General features: G+C 33.5%; 1 protein-coding gene across 1 annotated transcript in view; it reads left to right on the forward strand.

Moving 5' to 3' along the window:
* Positions 1–1,208: 1,208 nt before the first annotated feature.
* Positions 1,209–22,611, forward strand: part of CLDN18 (claudin 18) — a 34,288-nt gene continuing 12,885 nt past the window's right edge. The window contains exons 1-2 of the mRNA XM_003763724.2: positions 1,209–1,782; positions 19,291–19,455. Of these exons, the coding sequence (XP_003763772.1) occupies positions 1,563–1,782; positions 19,291–19,455 (385 nt within the window). The 5' untranslated portion in view covers positions 1,209–1,562. The remainder of the gene's footprint in view (positions 1,783–19,290; positions 19,456–22,611) is intronic.

Consider the following 22,611-nt stretch of genomic DNA (forward strand, 5'->3'; position numbering starts at 1 on the left):
GCTGGAAACTATCTTTATGTGTATTTGTAAAAAGAAAAAATAAAATAAAAAAGATTAAATGCTATTTAAAAACAAAATTTTAAAAAGAAAGATAACATCAAAGAAATTGTTTTAAAAGAAACTAGCCTCATCACAAGATGAGAGCAACAGTTAACTAGTGGGCTATGTTCTACTGGTATCCTCACAATGTGAAGAGAAAGTAAGGAAAATTCTCATCATTTCAGATGAATGCCTTGTGAAAAAATTTATGGGAGGATGACATAAGAGTTATACAAATGAGGAAACTGAAAGAAGCAGGAGTTATGTGATTTGCCCGGTCTATGAAGAATCTGAGTTAGAATATGAACTCAGGAGTTTTTGAATCTATCTGCACTCTCTGCTATACCACTTAGTTGTTTCTTTCTAGTTTTAAATCTATGATTCTGTGTTTAAGACTGCTTGTAAATGAGTTCCAATCTGCATCATGGAAGGGAATACCTACATGAGTAAGTCTGAATCATAGATATATTTAAGGATTTGAACAGTAAATAACTATACATCAATTCGCATATTCTACTAATTACCTACAATTTAGTCAACTGCTCTCTTTTCTTGAGAAAATAAAAAGTCAAACCAGTCCAGGTCATTAGAAGTAAAGGACAATCACTTCGGCTTCCATAATATGAGGAGTATATTTTGATTTCTTCCATGCCCTGAATCTTCCTATCTATCCATTTTCAAAGTCTGCCCATTTTCAAGTAGACTGTGTTATGGTTTAGTGGAAAGGATGTGATATTGAAAGTCCAACAGAAGACTTTATTTTCAGTTCTAGTTGTACTATTTGTGTGATGTTGGACATGTCCCTGCAACTCTCCTGGCCAGAGTTTCCTCATCTGTAAAATGAGGAACATGAACTAGATGACTTCTCAAGTGTTTTCCAGCTATAAATTTATGAGTCTATGAATCCTATTTACTTCTCTTTCTAAGTGATGTTACCTGTCCTGAGCATCCACAAGATAGTTGTAAGAAAGCATCTGTGAAGGAATAATACAAGAATGTAAAACATCATAAAATTGCAAGGCATATTATCACCACTGTAATTTTCTTATGCTGTCACATAATGGAAAAGAAATACTTACTCATTTTTTTTTCATGATGTGAAAACACTTCAAACATTCCTCCTAAACAGTAAGTACAGCCAATAAGTTCTCCGGATATGGGCAGTAAGTGTAGGCTTAAACCAAGAAGAGTGGGGCAAGGCTTCTGAGAGAATTTCATTGCAGTAAAGGTTTCCCTTTACTCAAATAAGCCAAGCCAGCTCAACTCAGAAGAGCAAGAGCTCACTCAATCCAGCTTTTGAACAGAAGGGAAAATAATTCCTGCCTACCAAGAGTGAGACTGGACTATCTAAGGAAAACACTTTGAGCAAATATCTATAACAGAGGGAAACTAACTGATTACAGAGCTGTTCCCCTCCTTGTGGCTTGGTTAAGAAGGCTCATTTTTTTTCATCAGTCCACTGCATTCATAGAGGTAACTCAGCTCTCCTGTGGTGAAGGGAAGAGAACGTGGGAAGAAAGACCATGTCAACAACCCTTTGCCAAATGATAGGGTTTTTCCTGTCTACCCTGGGATTTGCAGGGTGTATTGCTGCCACAGGGCTAGACATGTGGAGCACCCAGGACTTGTATGACAACCCAGTCACATCTGTGTTCCAGTACGAAGGGCTTTGGAGGAGCTGTGTGAAGCAAAGCTCTGGTTTAACTGAGTGCCGACCATATTACACTATTCTTGGTCTTCCAGGTAGGGACTCATTCCCCTTTATAGATAAAATGGAGATTCTACTTGAAAGTTCTGTGTGTGAATGCAGGGTTATTTGTGGCATCCATTTGTCTGACTTTATTTGGCAGATATGGAAGGTACCTGCAAGTTTGAGAATATGCTGTCACCTATTTATGAGTCCCTAATAGCTCTGGGCTATACCCCTTGGGAATTCACTTTTGTAGCTTTGACAGCAGAATCCAAACCTGCAAGTGAGAGCTAGTGAGAGATTTTGATCCTGTGCTTTTGCTAACCATTAATTTTATACAGTGACACTGTAACCTCCAAATCATGAGATCAAATGAAATAATATGTGAAAAAACTTTGCATAACTTAAAGTGCTATATAAATATTTGTTACTATTATTGTTGAATATGAAATATGATGTATATGAAGTGTAATCAGGATGTGGATTATCAAGCTAAAAGAATTGCTTGTGAAAGAATAAAACAATCTAGATGAATATATCTTTCAGGGCATGCCAGTAAAGGAAAGAAAACAAGCTCAATTGTGTGTGTGTGTGTGTGTGTGTGTGTGTGTGTATGTGTGTGTGTGTGTGTGTTTTAAACCAGAAAATAAGGCACTGGTTTTCAAATCACTGTGATTGTGTGTATATAACAGAGAAAGATGGAGATAGGGACAGAGAAAGAGAAACAGATATAGAGAGAAAGAGACAAAGACAAGTAAGGACTCAGTTACACCAGGGGGAGGGGGAATCAATTGATTTTATAATTCTCATAAAAAGAAAATTAGAAAATAAAGGAAAGAGGCATTGAATGCATCATTTCAGTTACATTTTTTTCTCTGAGGTTTTCAGGATATGGGTAGTAACAATTTATTATTTTCATAAAAGTGTCTTGATCTGTATTTGTGAGGAATTCTGGAATGTGAACTTCAAATACACATATTTGTATATATATGTGTGTTTTACACATATACACGTGTGTATATGTATACAATATACATATATAAAATACATTCATATGCGCTCACATCTACAAGAACATGCATACACATATGCACATATATGATTAAAGTTTTTGTTTATTTGAATCTGTGATTTCATTGGTTTAGGGGATTCCCATGGTATAAAGTGCCACTTCTAATACAGACTAATAATTTTTCCATAACTTATGGAGTACAGAGATCAAGTAATTTGTTCATGGCCACATAGGCAACATTCATCAGAGGAAGAATTTGAATCCAATTATTCCTGGCTCTAAAGCCTGTTGTTTATTGGCTACATACTGTTTTTGCTCCTAAGTAGGAATATATGCATACACATAAATGTATGTAAACACATACAAAAAAACCCACCTCTGTTCTTCTTTAGGTTATGTAAATAATCACTTCAAGGATTAACATCACTTTAGACATATAGAATTGGCCAGAGGTTTTGCTGCCAATTCTGATTATTTAAGAATGCCATTTTTTGGTGTTGGGGATAGGAGAGTAGAAAGGAGTCCCTTTTCTTCTCCTTAGAACTCATTGAAAGGTTAAACTTCTCCATGTCTCCTAAACCTAGCACAGGGATATGTGTAGGTTCCAGGAAAATGAAATAGAGAAGGTTTATTAATCAGTGAAGTTGTTCATTGTTTCTCTGGAGGGTTTGAATCACTTTTTTGAGATATATTTTTCCAATTACATGTAAAAATGATTTTAACATTCATTTTTCAAAAGTTTTGAGCTCTAAATTCTCTTCCCCCTTCTCCACCATTGAGAAGGCAAGCAATTTGATATAACATATATATAAAGATATAGATATATGTGTGTGTGTGTGTCATCATGAAAAACATTTTTATATTAGTCATCTTGTGAAAGAAAACATGGACAAAAAACAAACAAAAATATAAGAAATTAAAATTTCATGCTTCAATTTGCATTCGGTTCTTTTTTTTATAAGTCCTTTGAAATCATCTTAGATTTTGTGTTGCTGAGAATAGTTAAGTCATTTATACTTGATCAACAATATTGCTATTACTGTGTACAGTATTCTCTTGGTTCTGCTCTCTTCACTTTGTATCAGTCATGTTATTCTTTCCAGGTTTTTTCTAAAAGTATCCCATTCATTGTGTCTCATAGTACAATAATATTCCATCAAATCATATGCCACAACTTATTCATCCATTGTTCAATTGATGAGCATGCCTTCAATTTCTAGTTCTTTGTCACCACTAAAAGAGTTGCTGTAAATATTTTTGCACATATAACTCAGTTTCCCGTTTTTAAAAAATCTCTTAGGCATATAGACCTAATAGGTGTATTGCTGGATCAAAAAACATACAGAGTTTTATAGTGCATGATATATATGCAAAGCTATATATCTTTGAGCATAATTCCAAATTGCTCACCAAAATGGTTGGATCAGTTCACAACTCCACCAACAATGTATTAGTGTCCCAATTTTAGCAACATTTACTATTTTCCTTTTTGGCCATATTAGCCAATTGATAAGTGTGAGATAGTACCTCAAAATATTTTTAATTTAATTTCTCTAATAGAAGTCATTTAGAGTATTTTTTTTCAAATGACTTTTGATAGCTTTGATTTTTTCATCTGCAAATCAGTTGTTCATAGCCTGTGATCATTTATCAGTTGGGGAATGACTTCATTCTTATAAATTTGACTCCATTTTCTATATATTGGAGAAATGAGGCCTTTATCAAAGAAACTTGCAGAATTTTTCCCCCCCAGGTATCTGATTTCTTTTTAATCATGATTGCATTGGTTTTAATTTAATGTGATCAAAATTACATCCAGTAATTCTCTCTATTTCTTCTTTGGTTATGAATTCTTCCCATATTCATAGATCTAAAAGGCAAATTACCTAATGCTCCCATAATTTATTTATAGTAGCACTTTTTAAGTACATACCCATTTTGACCTTAGGTTGGTCAAAAGATGGTGGGAAATGTTGGCTTAAACTTAGTTTCTGCCAAACTGTTTTTCAGTTTTCTCAACTGTTTTTGTCAAATAGTGAGTTCTTGTTTCAAAAGCTTAAATCTTTGCATTTATCAAATACTAGATTACTATGGTAATTTACTATCATGTATTGTATTTCCAATTTATTCTACTATTTCACCACTCTACTTCTAAGCCAGTATCAGATTGCTTTGATGAATACTACATTATAATACAGTTTGAAATCTTGTATACCTAGGCTACTTTCCTTCACATTTGCTTTTTATTAATTCCCTTGTTATTCTTGACCTTTTGTTCCCAGTGAATTTTGTTATTTTTTCTAACTCTATAAAATATTTTTTGGCAATTTTATTGGTATGACAATAGAATCAAGTAATAAATTTAGGTAGAACTATATTTTTATTTTATTGACTCAGCCTACCCATGAACAATTAATATTTTTCCAATTGTTTAGATATTATTTTATTTGTGTAAAAATTGTTTTGTAATTTTATTCCTATAGGTTCAGAATTTGTCTTTGGCAGGTACATACCCATGTATTTTATGTATTTTTTTAAATGGAATTTCTCTTTCTGGTTCTAATTATTAGATTTTTTGATAATATATAGAAATGCTAATGATTTACATGGATTTATTTTATATCCTACAAGTCTGCAAGTAATTAATTAGTTATTGATTAATAGTTGTTAATTGTTTCAACTAGTTTTTAAAGCTGATTTTCTAGGATTATCCTAAGTACACTATCCTATTATCTGCAAAGAGTGATAGTTTTGTTTCCTCGTTGCCCATTTTTATTCTTTCAATTTCTTTTTCTTTTCCTGTTGCTATAATTAGCATTTTTAGTACATTATTGAATAATAATGGTGATAATGGATATCTTACTTCACCCCTGATCTTAAAGGGAAGACTTCTAGCTTATCATCATTATAGATAATGTTTGCTGATGGTTTAAACAAATACCACTAATCATTTTAAGTAGACCTTCTTTTATTTCTTTCTATATTTTCTGGTATTTTTAAAAGGAGTGAGTGTTGTACGTTGTCAAAAATCCTTTTCTAAATCATTGAGATAATCATGTGATTTTTGTCCTTTTTGATATTAATATGGCCAGTTTTGCTAATATATTTCCTAATTTTGAACCAGCCTTGCATTTCTGATATAAATCTTATCTAATCATAATGTATAATCTTTTAGATATATTGTCATAATATCTTTTCTAGTATTTTATTAAAAACTTCTGCATCAACACTCACTAGGGAAATTTGTCTAAGTTTTCTTTCACTGCTTTTTCCTGGTTTAAGTATTAGCACAATATTTGTGTCATAAAAGAAATTTGGTAGGGTTCCTTCTTTGCCTGTTTTTCCAAGTAGTTTATATATTATTGTAATGAATTGTTCTTTAAATATTTAGCAGAGTTTGCTTGTGAATGAATCTGGTCCTGGGGATTTTTGCTTAGAGAACTCATTGATGTTTTGTTCAACTTGTTTTTCTAAGATGGAGCTATTTAAATATGCTATTTCCTCTTCCATTAATCTGAGAAATTTATATAAAAGTTTGGATCTCAAAGTGTTAATTGTAAAAGGCTGAAATGATGTGAATTTTAATGTTGAACATCTATGAGATTTAAATGTGAAAAATCATCAGGTTAAATCATCTATGGGAAAAGAAATATAAGAGGTTTGTTATTTATTCAGATTAACATTCAAAATTTACATTTAGAAGCTCCATTTTATAGTAAGAGATGTAGAAGGAATGTCTTGAACATGCTTAGTAATACTTGAGCATGAGACTTGAGTGCATATCTAGGGGGATAGATCATAAGGGAATGAAGACTTGGTATTTATAAGTGTAATGAAACTAAAAAATGCAGAGATAAGAGTTTAATGAAGGTGAGAACTACACAGCAAGGCTGAATCCAGGCAACAAGCTTCAGGACCAAGAATGAAACTCAAAGGACCAAATGAACTTTATTTTGAATGGAGACAGACAATTAGACTGAGACAGATAGGGACAGAAAAAAGAAAGAGAAAAGTAAGACAGGCACACAAGCATATAGGAAGGCAGGGAGAAGGAAAAGGGCAGAAAGAAATGTAAGGAGAAAGTCAGAAGAAAGGCAGAAAGGCAAAAAGGAAGGAAAACTAATTCAGTATTCATATCATCCAGTATGGCAATCTCTTCCTCCAATGAAGCTAATTACCTCTTAAGCATTTCTCCATCTTAGTGACTTGCTGTACAATTCTCCTCCATGTTTTCCCATAAATCTTCCATAGGATATCTAGTCAATGTCTATAGTCTTTCTTGTTCTTTTTCATCTGGAGGTACCAATAAAGGACTCAAGTTTTCCATCTTCCATTCTTGCTTCATACCCACTTCCTTTTCCAGTCATCATCAAGGGTGTCTCACACTCAAATTGCATTTTACACTCTGATCATCACTTTATACTTTTGAAAATATTAACATTCACTATCCACTTTTCTATTATAAACTTTTGGGTTATCTGTAATTTTAGTTCTTCAAAGATTCAAGTATTCACACACAAAAAATGAAAACAGAATCTATTAATCATATTTTAGTTCTATAACATACAGTATATGAACATATAGTGAAACAGGTACCACTATTTCTAAGTGAAATTTGCTTTGTATTTTGCTTTTTATTCAGGGAGCAGCACATTTAAAAACTGATAGAAGGCATCTGAGAAAATGCAGAGCTGCTAGCCAAAAAGTCCCTGAGGTGCTTAGTAGGCCATAAAAAGGGAACCCCTAAGAATAAATCAGAGATATTTCTGTGATGTTGGGATAGAGGTTACTTTATAAATTTTTGTTTGTGAACTCCAAATATGTCCTTATGTTATCTCAACTATAATTATACAATAGAAAAGATACATAAGTTGCCTCCCCAATTAGATTTTGAGTTTGTTGAGGACAGAGATTGGGTCTAATATTTCTTGTTAGCACCATAAAAACTAACATTATATCTTATACCTAAAAGATGCTCAATTGGTGATTATGATTCAATTATTTTATCATGTATCTATTCTGTTATACAATACTATTCTGAGTAGCTTATCAAATAATTAATATCATGATTGGTATGAGGACATCCCTCCATAGGTATATGTTATCTTCACCAAGTGTTCCATAGATGTGAGAAAAAAGAGGTTTTCTAGGCCAGGAAAAGTACATTTCAAAGAAGTTGTTAATACCATCTCCCCAACCCCTTCCCATATTATCAAATGATATAATATGTGTAAAGCTCTTACCACAATACCTGGCACATAGTAGATATTTTTAAAAATACTTATTCTCATTTCTCCCCTTTCACACATACAAAAGTTCTTTAAATCAGAAAATTAAAAAAAACAGATAGACAATCAATGAAACTAACCCCCTTCAAAAGAGGCAATCATAATATAAAATTGTGTGCCAAAATCTGACAATTCAATTTACAGCCATTTATTAAATGCCTATTAAACAGCCAGATGCTATGGGAGGTTTCCAAAGACAAAGACAAAGAAAAGAACTCTCAAGTAGCTTACCATATAATGAGGAAAATAGAATTTAGTACACACTCACAAATAAGTAAGTACTAAGGGATTTAGGGAAAGAAAGAATGTTAACAGCTGGGGGAAGTCATGGGTGACTCTATAGTAAAGGTGGAACCTGGGATGAGCCTTGAAGGGACTTCTCAAAAGTAGAGTAAGTGAAATACAGGATTACATAAATGCACAAAATCAGGAAATATAATGTCAAGGTCAGAGAACAACTCACAATTCAGCTTGGCTGGAAAATAGAGCTCTTAAAAGTGAATAATATAAAAGAAAGCTGAAAAGTTTTGTTGAGGTCATATGCTAGAAGGTTTTCAAAGGCAAACTGAAGAGCCTAGATGCAAGAAGCAATAGGGAGCTACTAACATTTTTAGTCAGGATAGTGACATATCAGAACTTTCATGAGAAAATTATCTTAGGAAGGATCTGGTGAAAAGGAGGACAATGTTTAAGTCAATGGTATAAAAAAGGGCAATAATTGAAAATTATCTTGGTAACTATGTAAAGATTAGATTAGAAAAGTAAGAGATGGAAGCAGGGAGCCAGTGACTATTTCAATAATACAAGGAAAAAGTGAGGAGTGCCTGAACTAGTATAAAGAAGAAGATGGATTTAAAAAAAAAAAAAGTTGGGGGAAGTAGAATAATCCATCAAATGAAAAGGAGAAGGATCAACCAAACAGATAAAGAAAAAGAAAAAAGATGAGTAACATAGAAGCAAAGGGAAGAAAATGTATCCAGGAGTGTGTGGCTTCATGTAACTTGTTTCTCATAGATCTATTAGCCACCTTGTTAAAAAAAAAAAAAAAGACATTTAGATATAATAGACTAATAATATTGGATAGCAGTTTGAGTTTGAGATACCAGGTTACAAATAGCTGAGAAATGAGTGAGAAGTAACAAAATTCAGGCAATGAATATAGATAATTTACTTAAGGAACTGATTAACTGAAGGAAAACTAAGAGCATGTGCAGCTAGGTGGTGCAGCAGAGACAATATGGATTCTATAGTCAGGAAGACCTGAGTTCAAATTCAATCCCAACACTTACATGCTATGTGACCAGGACAAATTAATCAACACTGTCTCGGTTTTCCCATTATCAATTACAGAAGGAAATAGCAAATCACTCCAGTACTTTTGCTAAGAAAACCTCAAATGGGATCACAAAGAATGTGATGAAATGAATGAATAATAAATAAGAAAAGGGCATGAATCAAAGCTATTTAATAAATATACAAGTAGAGACTTGCCTATTTAGGATGCAGATCTACAAAAAGGAAATATAAATACTATTTAGAGAGACTAGATTCTTTCTAAAAGTGAAAAACAAAATAAAATCATATGTTTCCATGTTAATTATGGGGTCACTGAGGACTAATAATTCAGTAACACCAGTCTTTTTACTGTTCCTTGCACAAGATACTCCATCTCTTCTTTTTGTAGATTTTTACTGGTTGTGAATTCTCTCCCTCCTTTTTTCTGTATCCTGTCTTCCCTGGTTTCCTTCAAGTCTCAATTGATTTTGGAATAAGTATTTCCCCTTCTGCCTTAATGATTCTGCTCTGAGATTATCTCTAATTTTTCTTGTAGATACATCTTGTAGATATATTGTTTGTACATAATTATTTCCATGTTTTCCGCCCATTAGATTATTGCTTCCTTAACTTTTTTGCTTTTCTTTGCCTTTCCAACTCATAGCATAGTGCCTGGGATATAGTAGCCATTTAATAAATGATAGTTCTTCAGTCTCAAAGAAGACCATGACATCAGGAAGGTGATGCAGTGACATGTAAGTTACTTGTGTTCAGGCAGATGAAAAAAAAAAAAAAGGTGTTTTTTTACACGTAACCAAAAGAAACTGTGCAATGAGGCAGTGTCATATATTGAATCATAACCACTACTAGTGGATGATGCTTTGCCATTAGTTGTTAGCAAAAATGCACATTTCCTCCCAATTGAAGTTCTCTGGGGCCACTACCTGGCACAGTGGATTGAGCACTGGGACCAAAGTCAGGAAGATTAATTTTCCTGAGTTCAAATTTGTTCTCAGACACTAGCTGTGTGATCCTGGACAAGTCATTTACCCTATTTGTCTTGGTTTTCTTGACTATTAAATTATCTAAAGGACATGGCAAATTCCAGATAGAGTCATAAAGAATCCAACATAGAGTGTTTTCCAGTGTTTGATTAAGGAAATAAATACCATGCTATCTGAATTCAAACTATGACATTCTACTAGAAAGTGCCCTTGTCTGGTCCTTCAATTAAATTCACCTTGGCTACAAGAATATCTAGTACTATCTCTGTGATTTATGAGAAGAATGCTGGGATGAGAATGGAAAGAACTAAGTTGAAATTCTGGTCCCTATACTTTTACTTTTCTATCTCTGTAACTCATTTTCTTCCTCTGTAAAATGGAGATTAGTTATAGATTACCTATAAGGTTATCTTCATGCTCAAAATTCTGTTATTTTTAGAGAATTCAGGAGAAATCGGAATCACTAAGTCAGGCTTTAGGCTTTGGATGACTGGAGAGAATCTAGAACTGAAAACTGGACTTGGGGGGAAATTAAGGATCAAATGAAGTGGCCAACTGGCAACCTGGCTATGATACATTAAATGAAAACCAAGAAAAAAATCTAAATAATGAAGGGAGTTAAGTCAAGTTGTGCTTAAATTAAAAACCAAGTACTTAAATTCTAAGTATTTTTACATTCACAACTGTAACAAAGTAGATTTATGAATGGATAGAGAACCAGCCTTGAAGTCAGGAGGACCCGAGTTGAAACTCTTAACATTTTCTAGCTATGAACCTGGGCAAGTCACTTAACCTAAATAACTTTGCAAAAAAAAAAAAAAAAATGCTCTAAGAAGCTGCTCCTTGTGTATTATACTAAAAGATGACAGAGTAAAAGAAGCAAAGCATTGAGAGATGGAGAAATTTGTTCCAGGGACATAATCTTGTATTGCTGGAGAAACTGAGGCAAGATAGACATTAGAGAGTATTTAATAATTTACCAAGTCCCAGGGCTGAATGAGAGTATCATCTTCAAGAATCCAGCGAACAATGTGAGTTCTCAATGACATATATACACATGGCTCAGACTCAGGGGGTAGACTGAGGTAGGGGCAGAGTCAGGGTGCTGAGAGTGGGAATGGGACTCTGACAGGATGGGGTGAACCTGGATATGGGATGACATGATGGGAGGAGAAACCCTGGAGATGGGGAGAGGCATATTGATAAGACGGTATCTGATATTCTGACAGCTTGGGATGGGGAGAGGCATTCTGATATTCTAAAATATAAGATCTTTTATCCTTATCAAATATTCTGATTAAGAGAGGGGGGTGATTTCACTGGACTGAGCAGAACAATTATAAACTGAGGCAAAACTGAGTCAGGATAATTAGGGAAACTGAGTCAGGACAATAAAAAAGAACTGTGGCACAACAATCTAGAGAAAAGAAATTCTATATGCCTTGGATGATATCATCCATAGAAAGTCACCAATAAAAGAACATTCAAGCAAACCACTTTTTTCTATGAATAGAAGAAACTTCATCCAACAGTTGGGCCAGATCACTCATAGTGATTAACATAAAAGATCACTAGATTTAAAGCTGGAAGAAACTTTTAAAAGATCAGCCTCTTCATCTTAAAAATTAGAAAAATGTCCACAAAAGGAAGCTACTAAATCTAAAGTATTATATCATTCCTTAATTGATAAATGATCAAATGATATGTAACTACAGTTTTCAAAGGGGAAAAAAACCCAAACTATCAATAATATTGAGAAAGTGACTCTAAAGCACTAAAAATGTGAAAAATGCCAATTAAAGCAATTCCACGGTTTTACTTCACACAAGTCAGATTAGCAAAGTTGTTCATAAAAGGATAAATGTTGAAAGGTTTGTTGGAAAACAGTCACTTTAATGCAGAATTGATTGAGTTATAAATTGGTCCACTCATTCTGGAAAACAGTTTGGTACTCTGCCCCCAAATGTTACTAAATTCTACATACCCTTTGACCTAATGCTATCACTACTAGGTCTATATCCCCCAAAGATATCACAGAGAGAAGGAAAGGACTCAAATGCACAAAAATATTTATAATGGTTTTTATTGAGGTAAGAAAGAACTGAAATCTAAGGAAGATACATATCAATTAGGGAATGACTAAGCAAATTATTCTGTGCAGGTGTAGTGGAAAAACCCTTGTCCTATAAGAAATGACAAAAGGAATGTTTTCAGAAAAATCTGGGAAGACATATGAAATAATGCAGAGTAAAATAAGCTAGGAAAATAATTTTTATAATAAATTCTTGTATTATTTTTTACAAATTGTTGCAAAATTTACAACAAATTTTGCAAAGACAAAAACTTTGAAAGACTTAAGAATTAAAATTCTTATCAATACAATGACCGATCACAATTTCAGAGGACCAATGATGAAGCATGCTTCATCATGTTACTCAGCTCTGAGAGAGTTAGTAGCCTCAGGATAAAATATATGTTTTTGGATATGACCAATGCAGAGATTTGTTATTCTTACCTAACTATTACTATTTAACTATTAATAATAATATTATATCAGTAATAAATATTAACTACTTTAAAAGAATTTTGTTTTTATTTTTTTATAATGAGTGAGAAGAAACTGGTAAAGAACGGAAAAAAATTTTGCTCATTGAAAAAATAAATTTAAAAATAAAGATATAATATTTCAATAGATAATCACTGAAAAACATAGCATATATATTTACACATGAAGTAATGGGGAAATGATTTTAATGAGTTTGTTGTATTTATACCCCAGTTGCTCTTTCATAAGTACTCAATAGGAAATGAAAATAAGTATCAAGATAGTCAAGTGGATAAATACCACAAATGAGAATAAAGACTCCCTATGACATGTATAATTGAGGGTTAAAAAAAAAAAAAAGCAAACTCCTGAGAAAGTATTTTCAGACATTTTGAAAATGTGCTAACAGAAGCTTTGCATATTTCTGCAAGTCACACAATATTAAAACTTCCTGATAATAAGTAAAAAAATTTAGTTACCCCGATATTTCACTCTAGAATAAAATCCAGTATATATCTAAATATCCAGGTTCTAAATTCATCATGTTTTCCATTCTTTTTTTTTTTTTTTTTTTGTCCCTTATAGTTTATCTATTGTCCATTTCACTGGTTCTTAACCATCAAATCCAGAATCTGAAGTCCAACTGGACAACCAACTGTTCATTTTCATCTAGATGTTTTGTCATTATGTAAATATTTTTATATAATTTAGGGAATTTTTCATCAACCTGTCTGTCAAATTTACAAAAAGGGAAAGAACATATATAAATATAATAAACATTTTTTTTCCCCAAACCAAAGTTGAACACATGGTCTGACAAAGTGTGTTCCTTTTGCAAAGTTTCATTAAAAGTACTTTCTTTTGCTTTGACTTAGGTAGCTGAAGAGGAGGTAGAAGAAATAGAAAAATGCAGGTGATGTAAAAAACAAAATATATCCATAAAGATCAATTTAAAAAAAGAAGAAGAAATGGGATGGTTGCCATAATCGAGGTCAATACTAGTGTGGTGCAGAGGACTTGGACTCAAATCTCACCTAACACTATTCAATGTGAACTTGGACAAATTCATTTCACCTCTTTTAGCATCAATTTTCTCATCTGTAAAATGAAAGATTTATGCTAGTCTCTGGAGTCCTTTTTGGCTCTAGATCTATGATCCTGAGAATAATTATACAAAATTAATATGACAATTCTATAGAAAATTGATAACCATCTTTCAATAGAATTGGTTTCCTTTGTAACCATATATATTTTGTTTTGTGCATTAAAAACATTATTTTGAAAAAAGGCCCATAAACTTCCCAGATTGCCAGAGGAACTGTAACACACCCTGTTCTAGTTTCTTATCTGAGGCTATCTCAACCAGCTTTTCAATTTTAGCTCTGTTCATCCTGGATTCTTTGTTTGCCTGTCTCATATGGCTAGGAAAAAGCTAGGGAAAAAAATTTCTGGGAAAAAATACCATTGTGCTAGAACTTGAAGGAAGTCAGGGAATTTAGGGGGTAGATTTGAGGACAAAAAAAAAGATTCTTGGTATGGAGGACAGATGGCAAAAATGCTTGAAGTTGGGAAATGGAATATCTTTTTTGTGTTGTAGCAAGGGGCAAGTACGTAGCACAGTGGATAAATTGTCAGATTTGGAGTTAGAGTTTTTTCTGAGTTCAAATCTTAACCTCAATTTCTCCTTTTTAAAATGATAGTGAAAAAAATGATGGATTTGAACACCAACTTTGCTCTTTGCAACTCATGTGACATTGGTTATGTTACAACTGTCCAATGGCAACGTTTCTGTGCCAATCTCTAAGCCATTTACAAGGTCCACCCTTTATCACTTCCTATACACGTTTTAAGATTCCCTCCTAATTCAGACCTGAAATACAGACCTATATTTCTTTTCAGGGATTCACAAAATATATTTCATGTTAATAATAATTTTTCTTTTGTTCTAAAATGTTTCATTGTCTTCCATTCAAACATTTTAAATATTTAGGACTCTCCCTCCAATTCATTTGCATGTAAGTATACTCAACTTCCATTTCCTGGTCTACAATTCTTCCTCCTTTAGGAAATCAGGTATTTTAGAATAGGGAGGGAACACCCTGTTCCCATTTTTGTATTTGCTTCTTTCTGCTTTGAATCCTGCCCACCCTTCAGGTCTGATAACAGTTTTTATTCACCCAAGAAGAATGCTGTAATCACACCTTTGCAAAACTGAATAAACATAAATAGTCAGTTGATTTACCTGGTATCAACTGATAAGCACACCCCTCTTGATCAGAATAACAAATAAGAGCAGAAGTGGCTATTTTTAAAAAGAGTGAAATGAAAACCATGAAAACCTTCAAGTATAGGGCTGTTCTTTTCCGGTTATATATAGAAAGTGATTAAAATCAATTAATTATATTGTAACCCTAGGGTCAAAACCTGAGATATCTGTTCTTCTGTAATGGGAGACAGCATGGATTTTTCTCCTGCTTTCCAAACTACTCTACTGCCAGAATCTCACAGCCTACATAAAAACAAAGAATTGCCTTGCTAGGTCAGAGCTAATATTTCCTTCTACCTCAATGCATTTAATCCCAATAAGGTAATATGGTAGGGCAGACCCAGACAATGCAAGGAAGATAAAGATCAGGAAAAAAAAGGAATTAAGATTGACAAGTATTCAGAAACTATACAGAAATTGAAAATGTAGGAGAGATACAAAACCAAGTCAACAGTTCAGTCATCAGTGATCATTAACTTGGGCTTAGAAAGGGCACCTACTCTTCCTATCTTACTACACCTCATATTCCCCCCTCCCCCCTTCGTCTATGACACTAGACTCCTTGCTGTTCAGTTGTTATTCAACTTCCCATGACTCTGTTTAGGTTTATTTTTATTTTATTTATTTATTTTTTTTTACAAAGATACTGGAGTGGTTTGCCGTTTCCTCCCCCAACTCATTTTATAGATGAAGAACTGAGGAAAATAGAGTTATGTATCCAGGGTCACATGACTAGTATGTGTCTGAAGACAAATTTGAACTCAGGAAGATGTCTTCTTGACTCCAGAACTTACAGTTTACCCACTGTGCCACCTACCTGAACTTTCCTATTCCTCAAAAACAACATTCCATCTCCCAACTCCAGACATCTTCACTGGCTGTCCCCCATACCTAGAATCTTTTTTCTCCTCATCTCTACTTCCTGAATCCTGGCTTCAAATCCTAGCACAATTCCATTTTTTTTCCTGAAAACTTTTTTTTCCCAATTCTCCTTACTTCTTATGTCTTCCTTCTGTTGCTTATCATCAATTGATCATGTCTACATCTTTTTTTTTTATGTAGTTTGTTTGTTGTCTCCCCCATTAGACTGTCAGCGTCTTCAGCATAGGAGCTGTCTTTTTGCTTTTCTTTGTATTCTGAGATGCTAACACTGTGCCTGATATGTTGTAGGAGCTTTATAAATATGGATTTGAGTCTCATATCTAACATTTACTAGCTATAGGACTGTGAGAAAACTACTTTACTCTTTTGGCCTCAATTTCTCCTCTTTAAAATGAGGGTGAAAAGAATGATGGATTTGAATACCAGCTCCGCTCTTTGCAACCCATGTGACATTGCTTATGCTACAACTTCTCTATACCATACTTCCATCATCTATAAAATAGAGATGATGATGCTCCTTTAAGCTTAAAAGCCGAGTCTATTATTCTTTGAACTAGATGATCTCTCAGAATTCTAAATCCTATAATCCTCTGACTTTTCTGAATTTTAGTTCCATTATTGGTAAAAATGAAAATATTATTTTTATGCCCAATCTCACTATGTTGTTTTGAAGATAGACTTTGTCAGCAAAAAAAAAAAAAAGTACCTCATGAAAATATGTCATCATCATAATTATAACCATAATTGATGATATGGCAAGGTAGAATAATGGGAAAATGGACTGAATTAGGTGTCAAAAGATCTGAGTTCCTATCCAACCTCTGTCTGTTCATGCCTGTGTGATTTTGGATGAATCCCTTAATTTCTTTGGGCATCAATTTCTTCATCTAAGGTTACTAGCTATGTGACTCTGGGCAAGTCACTTAATCCTAATTGTCTCACAAAGGGGAAAAAAAAGGAAGAAAATTAGGGTATATAGCTTATATAGTGCCATCTAGTTCTAAATCTATGATCCTATAATTGTATTCTGATGCTTTCTTGGCAGAGATGTGGAGTATTATAGATGAAGAGTGTGTCATATACTGTGACTACTGTGCCATAAGATCATAGATGAATTGATTGTTTTTATTTAATTACTTTTCTTTGTTACAAAGGAACAATAATTTGGGAATGAGAAATAACAATAATATAAAACCAAAAAGCATTAACATTGTTTTTCAAGGGAAGAAAAAACACCAAAGTCCAAGCTATAGGTCTTAAAATCTTGTATTCTTTTGTTGGCTTCTTCTTAATGGTACTTTCTTTTCTGAAGCTCACATCACTTCATCCTAACACACACAATCATTTTGTGTGCTCCAACAGAGCTCTTCTTAGCCTGTAGCAAATGTTTCCTACTTATATCATTCCCAGGATCAGCACTTTGATCTGCCATCTATAATTATGTTATTTGGTGGGGCTTAGGGTGAATGAAAGTAAAGAGAAAAATCTCATGAGAAAGAATTTTTTCAGGATGCTAACTTTTCAGTTTGAAGTCATGACAAAGAGGATTGAGGTAAGGAACCATTTGGCTTCATTTAGAAGCCAAGCCCTGAAGAAATCAACTCAATTTTCCCTGAGACTTAAAAGATAAAATATAGACTCCTCTATTTGGTTTTTAAAGGTATTCTGTCTTTAATCTTATCTTTGGGGTTTCAATCTCTCTTTCTAGCCTGATTTCATAATACAATCCTCTCCCACTTCTCCTCTCCCCTCTGTCTTTTGGTCATAATGGTTGATTCATTAATTTATCTCCATATCCCCATGAAAATCTATCTCCCATTTCAGTGTTTTTCACAGACTCTCTTCAGTGCTTAAAATGTTCTCCATCCTTACCTCCACTTTTAGGAATAATTAGCTCCCTTCAAAGCCCAAGTTCCAACTCCCAAGGCCATTGTTGACATTCTCTACTTTTCTCAATTATAGTACCATCTCAACTTCCTCAAAATTATTTTGTTATTTTCTACATATGTATCTGTATACATATTGCTTCCCCTAATAGATTGTAGTGGTCCTTTATTCTTGAAGAGGACCATGACATCAGGGAGGGAATACATACAAATGAATTGGATTTAAGTGAGGGAGGGCTATGCAGGGTCCCCTGTCTCACTTTCCACTTCTGAGCCATTTGGGTCTAGTAGCCAACTGGATCCAGACAGTTGTCCAGATAGGACAATTGAAAATGGTCCTGGATGCAATGAGAAACTTTGACTTTTTAAGCTAAGCTTTTCAATAGGTCAGTTTGACTGAGGCAACACCATTTAGTGACTAAGACTAGGTAGCAACTGAGGTAAAGGATCTCCTCCTTCATCTAGTCTCCCCCCCCAAAAAAAAAAATCTAAATAAACAAATTAATGAATCTGAGAAGGGAAGAGCCAATAGGTCCCAGAGCAAGCTCCATTTGGTTGTTGTTTGGGTCCTGATTGATTTAGATTAAATGTAAATACTCATTTCTGCTTTGACCAGTAGATTGTGAACTTCTTGATGACAGGGACAGTTTCATATTTGCCTTGTCATCCCAAGGGCTTAGCATAGACAAACATACTAGGCCCCAAATATGCTTGTTGAATTAGTTTGTATTTTGTACACTGCTGGGATATTTTCTACTTATAGTTCTAGTTCTTTAATTTTGTGATGAACCAAAAAGTTGTTTAACATTTCACTAATTTAGGCTAATTTCCCCTTGATTAGTGTGAATTAATGTTATTTTATACTACCTTCCACTTAAGTTGAATTATATCCAAGGAAAGTTTGCCATTTAAAGAAGTCCTGGGTAGATTTTTTTGTTTGTTTGATGAATAATTGATATCTAATGTCTCTGTGAGCTCAAATTTTCATTTTTTTCCTTGTCATTTTCACCATAATTGATTTTTCCTAAAGCAAGATAACAGCTGGAATAGCCATTTGGTCTATGTGAGTATGTGGAAGGCATTTGGAAATTGATCATGTGATCATAGATCACAGATTTAGGACTGGAAAAAATCTTTGAGATGATTTAGTTCAACTCTGGCTCCATCAAATATTAGTTGTATAACCATTAGTAAGTCTTTCACCTTGCTAAGCCTCAATTTCCTTACTTGTAAAATTGGAATAATGATATTTGTTTTGCATTCCTTATATAGTTGTTTGAAAGACACTTTGTAAATTTTAAAGGTAAACATGTTACAGTTATGTGATTTAAAAAAAATTCTGATCAATAATTAAAATTGGATTACTTTGTTTTTTTTTTTGTCTGTTTTGTTTTTGTTTTTAGCTATGTTGCAAGCTGTGAGAGCTCTAATGATTGTAGGCATTGTCCTGGGTGCCATTGGTCTCCTAGTGTCCATCTTTGCCCTGAAATGTATTCGGATTGGCAACATGGATGACTCTGCCAAGGCCAACATGACTTTGACCTCTGGAATCATGTTCATTGTGTCAGGTAAGTTCCAATTCAATCCAAATAGCTTTGCCTAAGTGAAAAGCTCTTCATTCAATTCTAAGAAAAGACAAAAACATATTCTCTCCAGGAGCTCACATTCTGAACTTAAGCTATTACAAATATCATTATATCCTCCCCTGATAAAGGCAAAAATAAAATAAATTTGGGAGTATAAGAACATGACCATAAGTCATTGTAAGAAAGAAATGTTCTTATACTATTCAACTGGGCAGTGGCCAATCTCTAGAAAGAGTGAGCTCAGTGAACCTAGAGATTAGAATACTATAATTCAAGTTCAGGGCCTGTGATTACAAAACCAACTCAAATCAAAAGTGCATAACTAGAAAGAAAAGTCTTGAGTGATGCCAAAGGAGGCTAGGAAATGGGACCAGATGAACTCTATGATGTTTCCTAATTTTAAGATTCTATGGTTGTTTAATATAGATTGAACTCAAATGATAAGAGCTGGACATAAAATGAAATCATAATCAATCAATTGTCACCAAATTAGGATTCATGATAATTTTGACAGGTCATAAGATTATAAAAAAATGTATTACTATTATTATTATTATATTAGAATCATTAGAAAAAATCATAAAGATCAAGTCCAGCTCCTTATTTTACAGATAAGGAAATTGAGATAAGGATAAAGACATTAAGTTACTTACCCAGAGTCACAGAGCTAGTGTCTGAAGTAAAATGTGAACCCATATAACCAATTAAAGTTCTCAAAACATACTCTCTCTTGATGTTACGTTTGCTCCTTCAAACTTTCTCCCATTAGCCATTGCCTTTTGAAATAACCTCTCCTCACCTAAATCTTCACAGATATTTCAGTCCAAAGGACCTCAAAATATCTTAAACTATTTTGGTTTCTGAATTGGATTTTTTTTCTGTACATCTTCTCTGAAACAGTGTTGGCTAAGCAAATTAGTAATATAAAGAATATTTCAGGGAGAATAACTTACTTTCTAAAACATTTTTTTTTCAAATCACATACACATAGCATACTAATTATTAATTTTTCTGATTTACTTATTAAAGTAGATTTAGCTAAACTTCTAGGATGTCTTGTTGGAAAGTAATTCAAATGACTATATACAACTGAATTTTTGAAAACATTTCAAAGGTCTAAAATTCATACATTTCACTAATTCCTTTTCTCTGAAATTGTCTAAACTAATAGAGCTTTACTATGTCATTAATATTTAAGTTTCATAAAATGAGTATTTGAAAAAAGCCTAGAACATTCCTCAAGTTCATTCCTCAGGCTTCTTCTTGGTAGTCTTACTCATTGTCACAGCTTCAATATCAATGAAACATCTATGTGTATTGTCTATCAGTATCTCTAGCCCTAGCTTCCCCCCCATTCCCTCTACCAGTTGGGTAAAACCATTTGGTCATATTGCCAGTGCATTAAACTCAATATATTTAAATTCATTTTCTTTCCTTCTAAGACTTCTCTTCCCAGTTCCTTTCTTTTACCTCTCCCCCCCCACCTCATTTTCCCAGTCACTCTACTACAAAATCTTGGTATCATCTTTAATTCCTCTCTCTCCTTTAACCTGCATATCCAATCAATTGACCATCCTGCCTCTACTATTTAATATTTCTTTGACATCAGGTAACAGAACAGCTTGGTAACATAGTGGATAAAGTGTTTGGCCTGGAGCAGGAGAACCTGAGTTCAAATCTAGCCTCAGATATGTATTAGCTATGTGATCATGAGTAAGTCACTTCAGTTTCCTTATCTGTAAAATGAGCTGGAGAAGGATATGAAAAAACAGTTCAGTATCTTGACCAGAAAAAAAAAAAAAACAAATGGGGACACGACTAAACAACAGAAACAAATATTTAACCTCCATAAGCTGTTTCCTTACCTCTAAAATGAGAGGTAATTACCTCTAGCATCCCTTGCACCATTGGATCTAAGCCCATAAGATCCCACATTTTGTTATAATTTCTTCATGAAGTATCCCAATGTCCCCTTTATTTTATCTCCCTAAAGATTTTATTACTTCTTATTTTTATTATTATTTAGTGATTTTTCAATAATATTTGACTCTTTGCAAGCACTTAGCAAAAATACCAGAATGATTTGCTTTTTTCTTCTCCAGCTCATTTTACTAATGAGGAAACTGAGGCAAACAGGGTTAAGTGATTTGCTCAGTAGCACACAGTGTGTCAAGCTGGATTTGAACTCAGGAAAAAGAGTTTTTCTGATTCCAGGATTTATCCTCTGTACCACCTACCTGCCCATATTACTTTTTGCCTACATTATTATAGTAACTTCTTTATTTCTTAACAGTTCTTCTATTTCCAAACTCCTCTATGATCCATCCTGAATTACACAAAGTATTTCTGTAGCCAAAACCCACTATGATCTTGTCAGTAACTTTTCATTAAGTATAAGACAAATTCCAAATCCTGAAACCCTTAGTATTACAGTCCTATAACTGTGTTGACAATATTTTTCTGACCTCATCTCCTACAGCCTTCCTATATGTAGCATTTTAGTCTAGTCTACTTTCCATTTCTGGGACACATTTTTTTGCTCAAGTTTTTGCTTTGTACATCATTTCTCTATGTCTACCTATCCAAAATTTACCTATCATTCAAAGAATATCTCAAATATTACCTCTCCCATAAAATGTTTTCTGATCATTTTAGGGGAAAAAAAGGCATTTCTTCTTAATCTGACATCACATAGTACTTTGCTTTCTTCAACTTATCTAGTATCTATCATAAACCCACATGTTCTCTGGTGATTTGTATACCTTGTTTTACCTCTCCTGAAAAACTGTAAGTTTATGACTTCCTAGATTAGATCATATATGTCAAACACACAGTCTATAAGCTATGGGCAGCTCACAATAGTCTTAAGTGTAGTCTTAACTAGTTAAAATATAACTGGTAGATATTTAATGAAATAAACAAAAAATACAATACAACATAGATAATGTTGGCATGTGGTTTTCTAAGTCTACATGAAATCCACAGGGATTTTGAATTTGACACCAATGGACTAGATGACCTCGAAGGTTCTTTTCAAATCTAATCTTCTATAACAGCCTGATATACTATAGAGCTAAGTTCCAAAAGCTAAATATATAGTACAATTTGTATGTTTTCCATAAGATTTAGCGCAATGCC

This window comes from Sarcophilus harrisii, chromosome 3 (genome assembly GCF_902635505.1).
Source record: "Sarcophilus harrisii chromosome 3, mSarHar1.11, whole genome shotgun sequence".
NCBI lineage: Eukaryota > Metazoa > Chordata > Mammalia > Dasyuromorphia > Dasyuridae > Sarcophilus > Sarcophilus harrisii.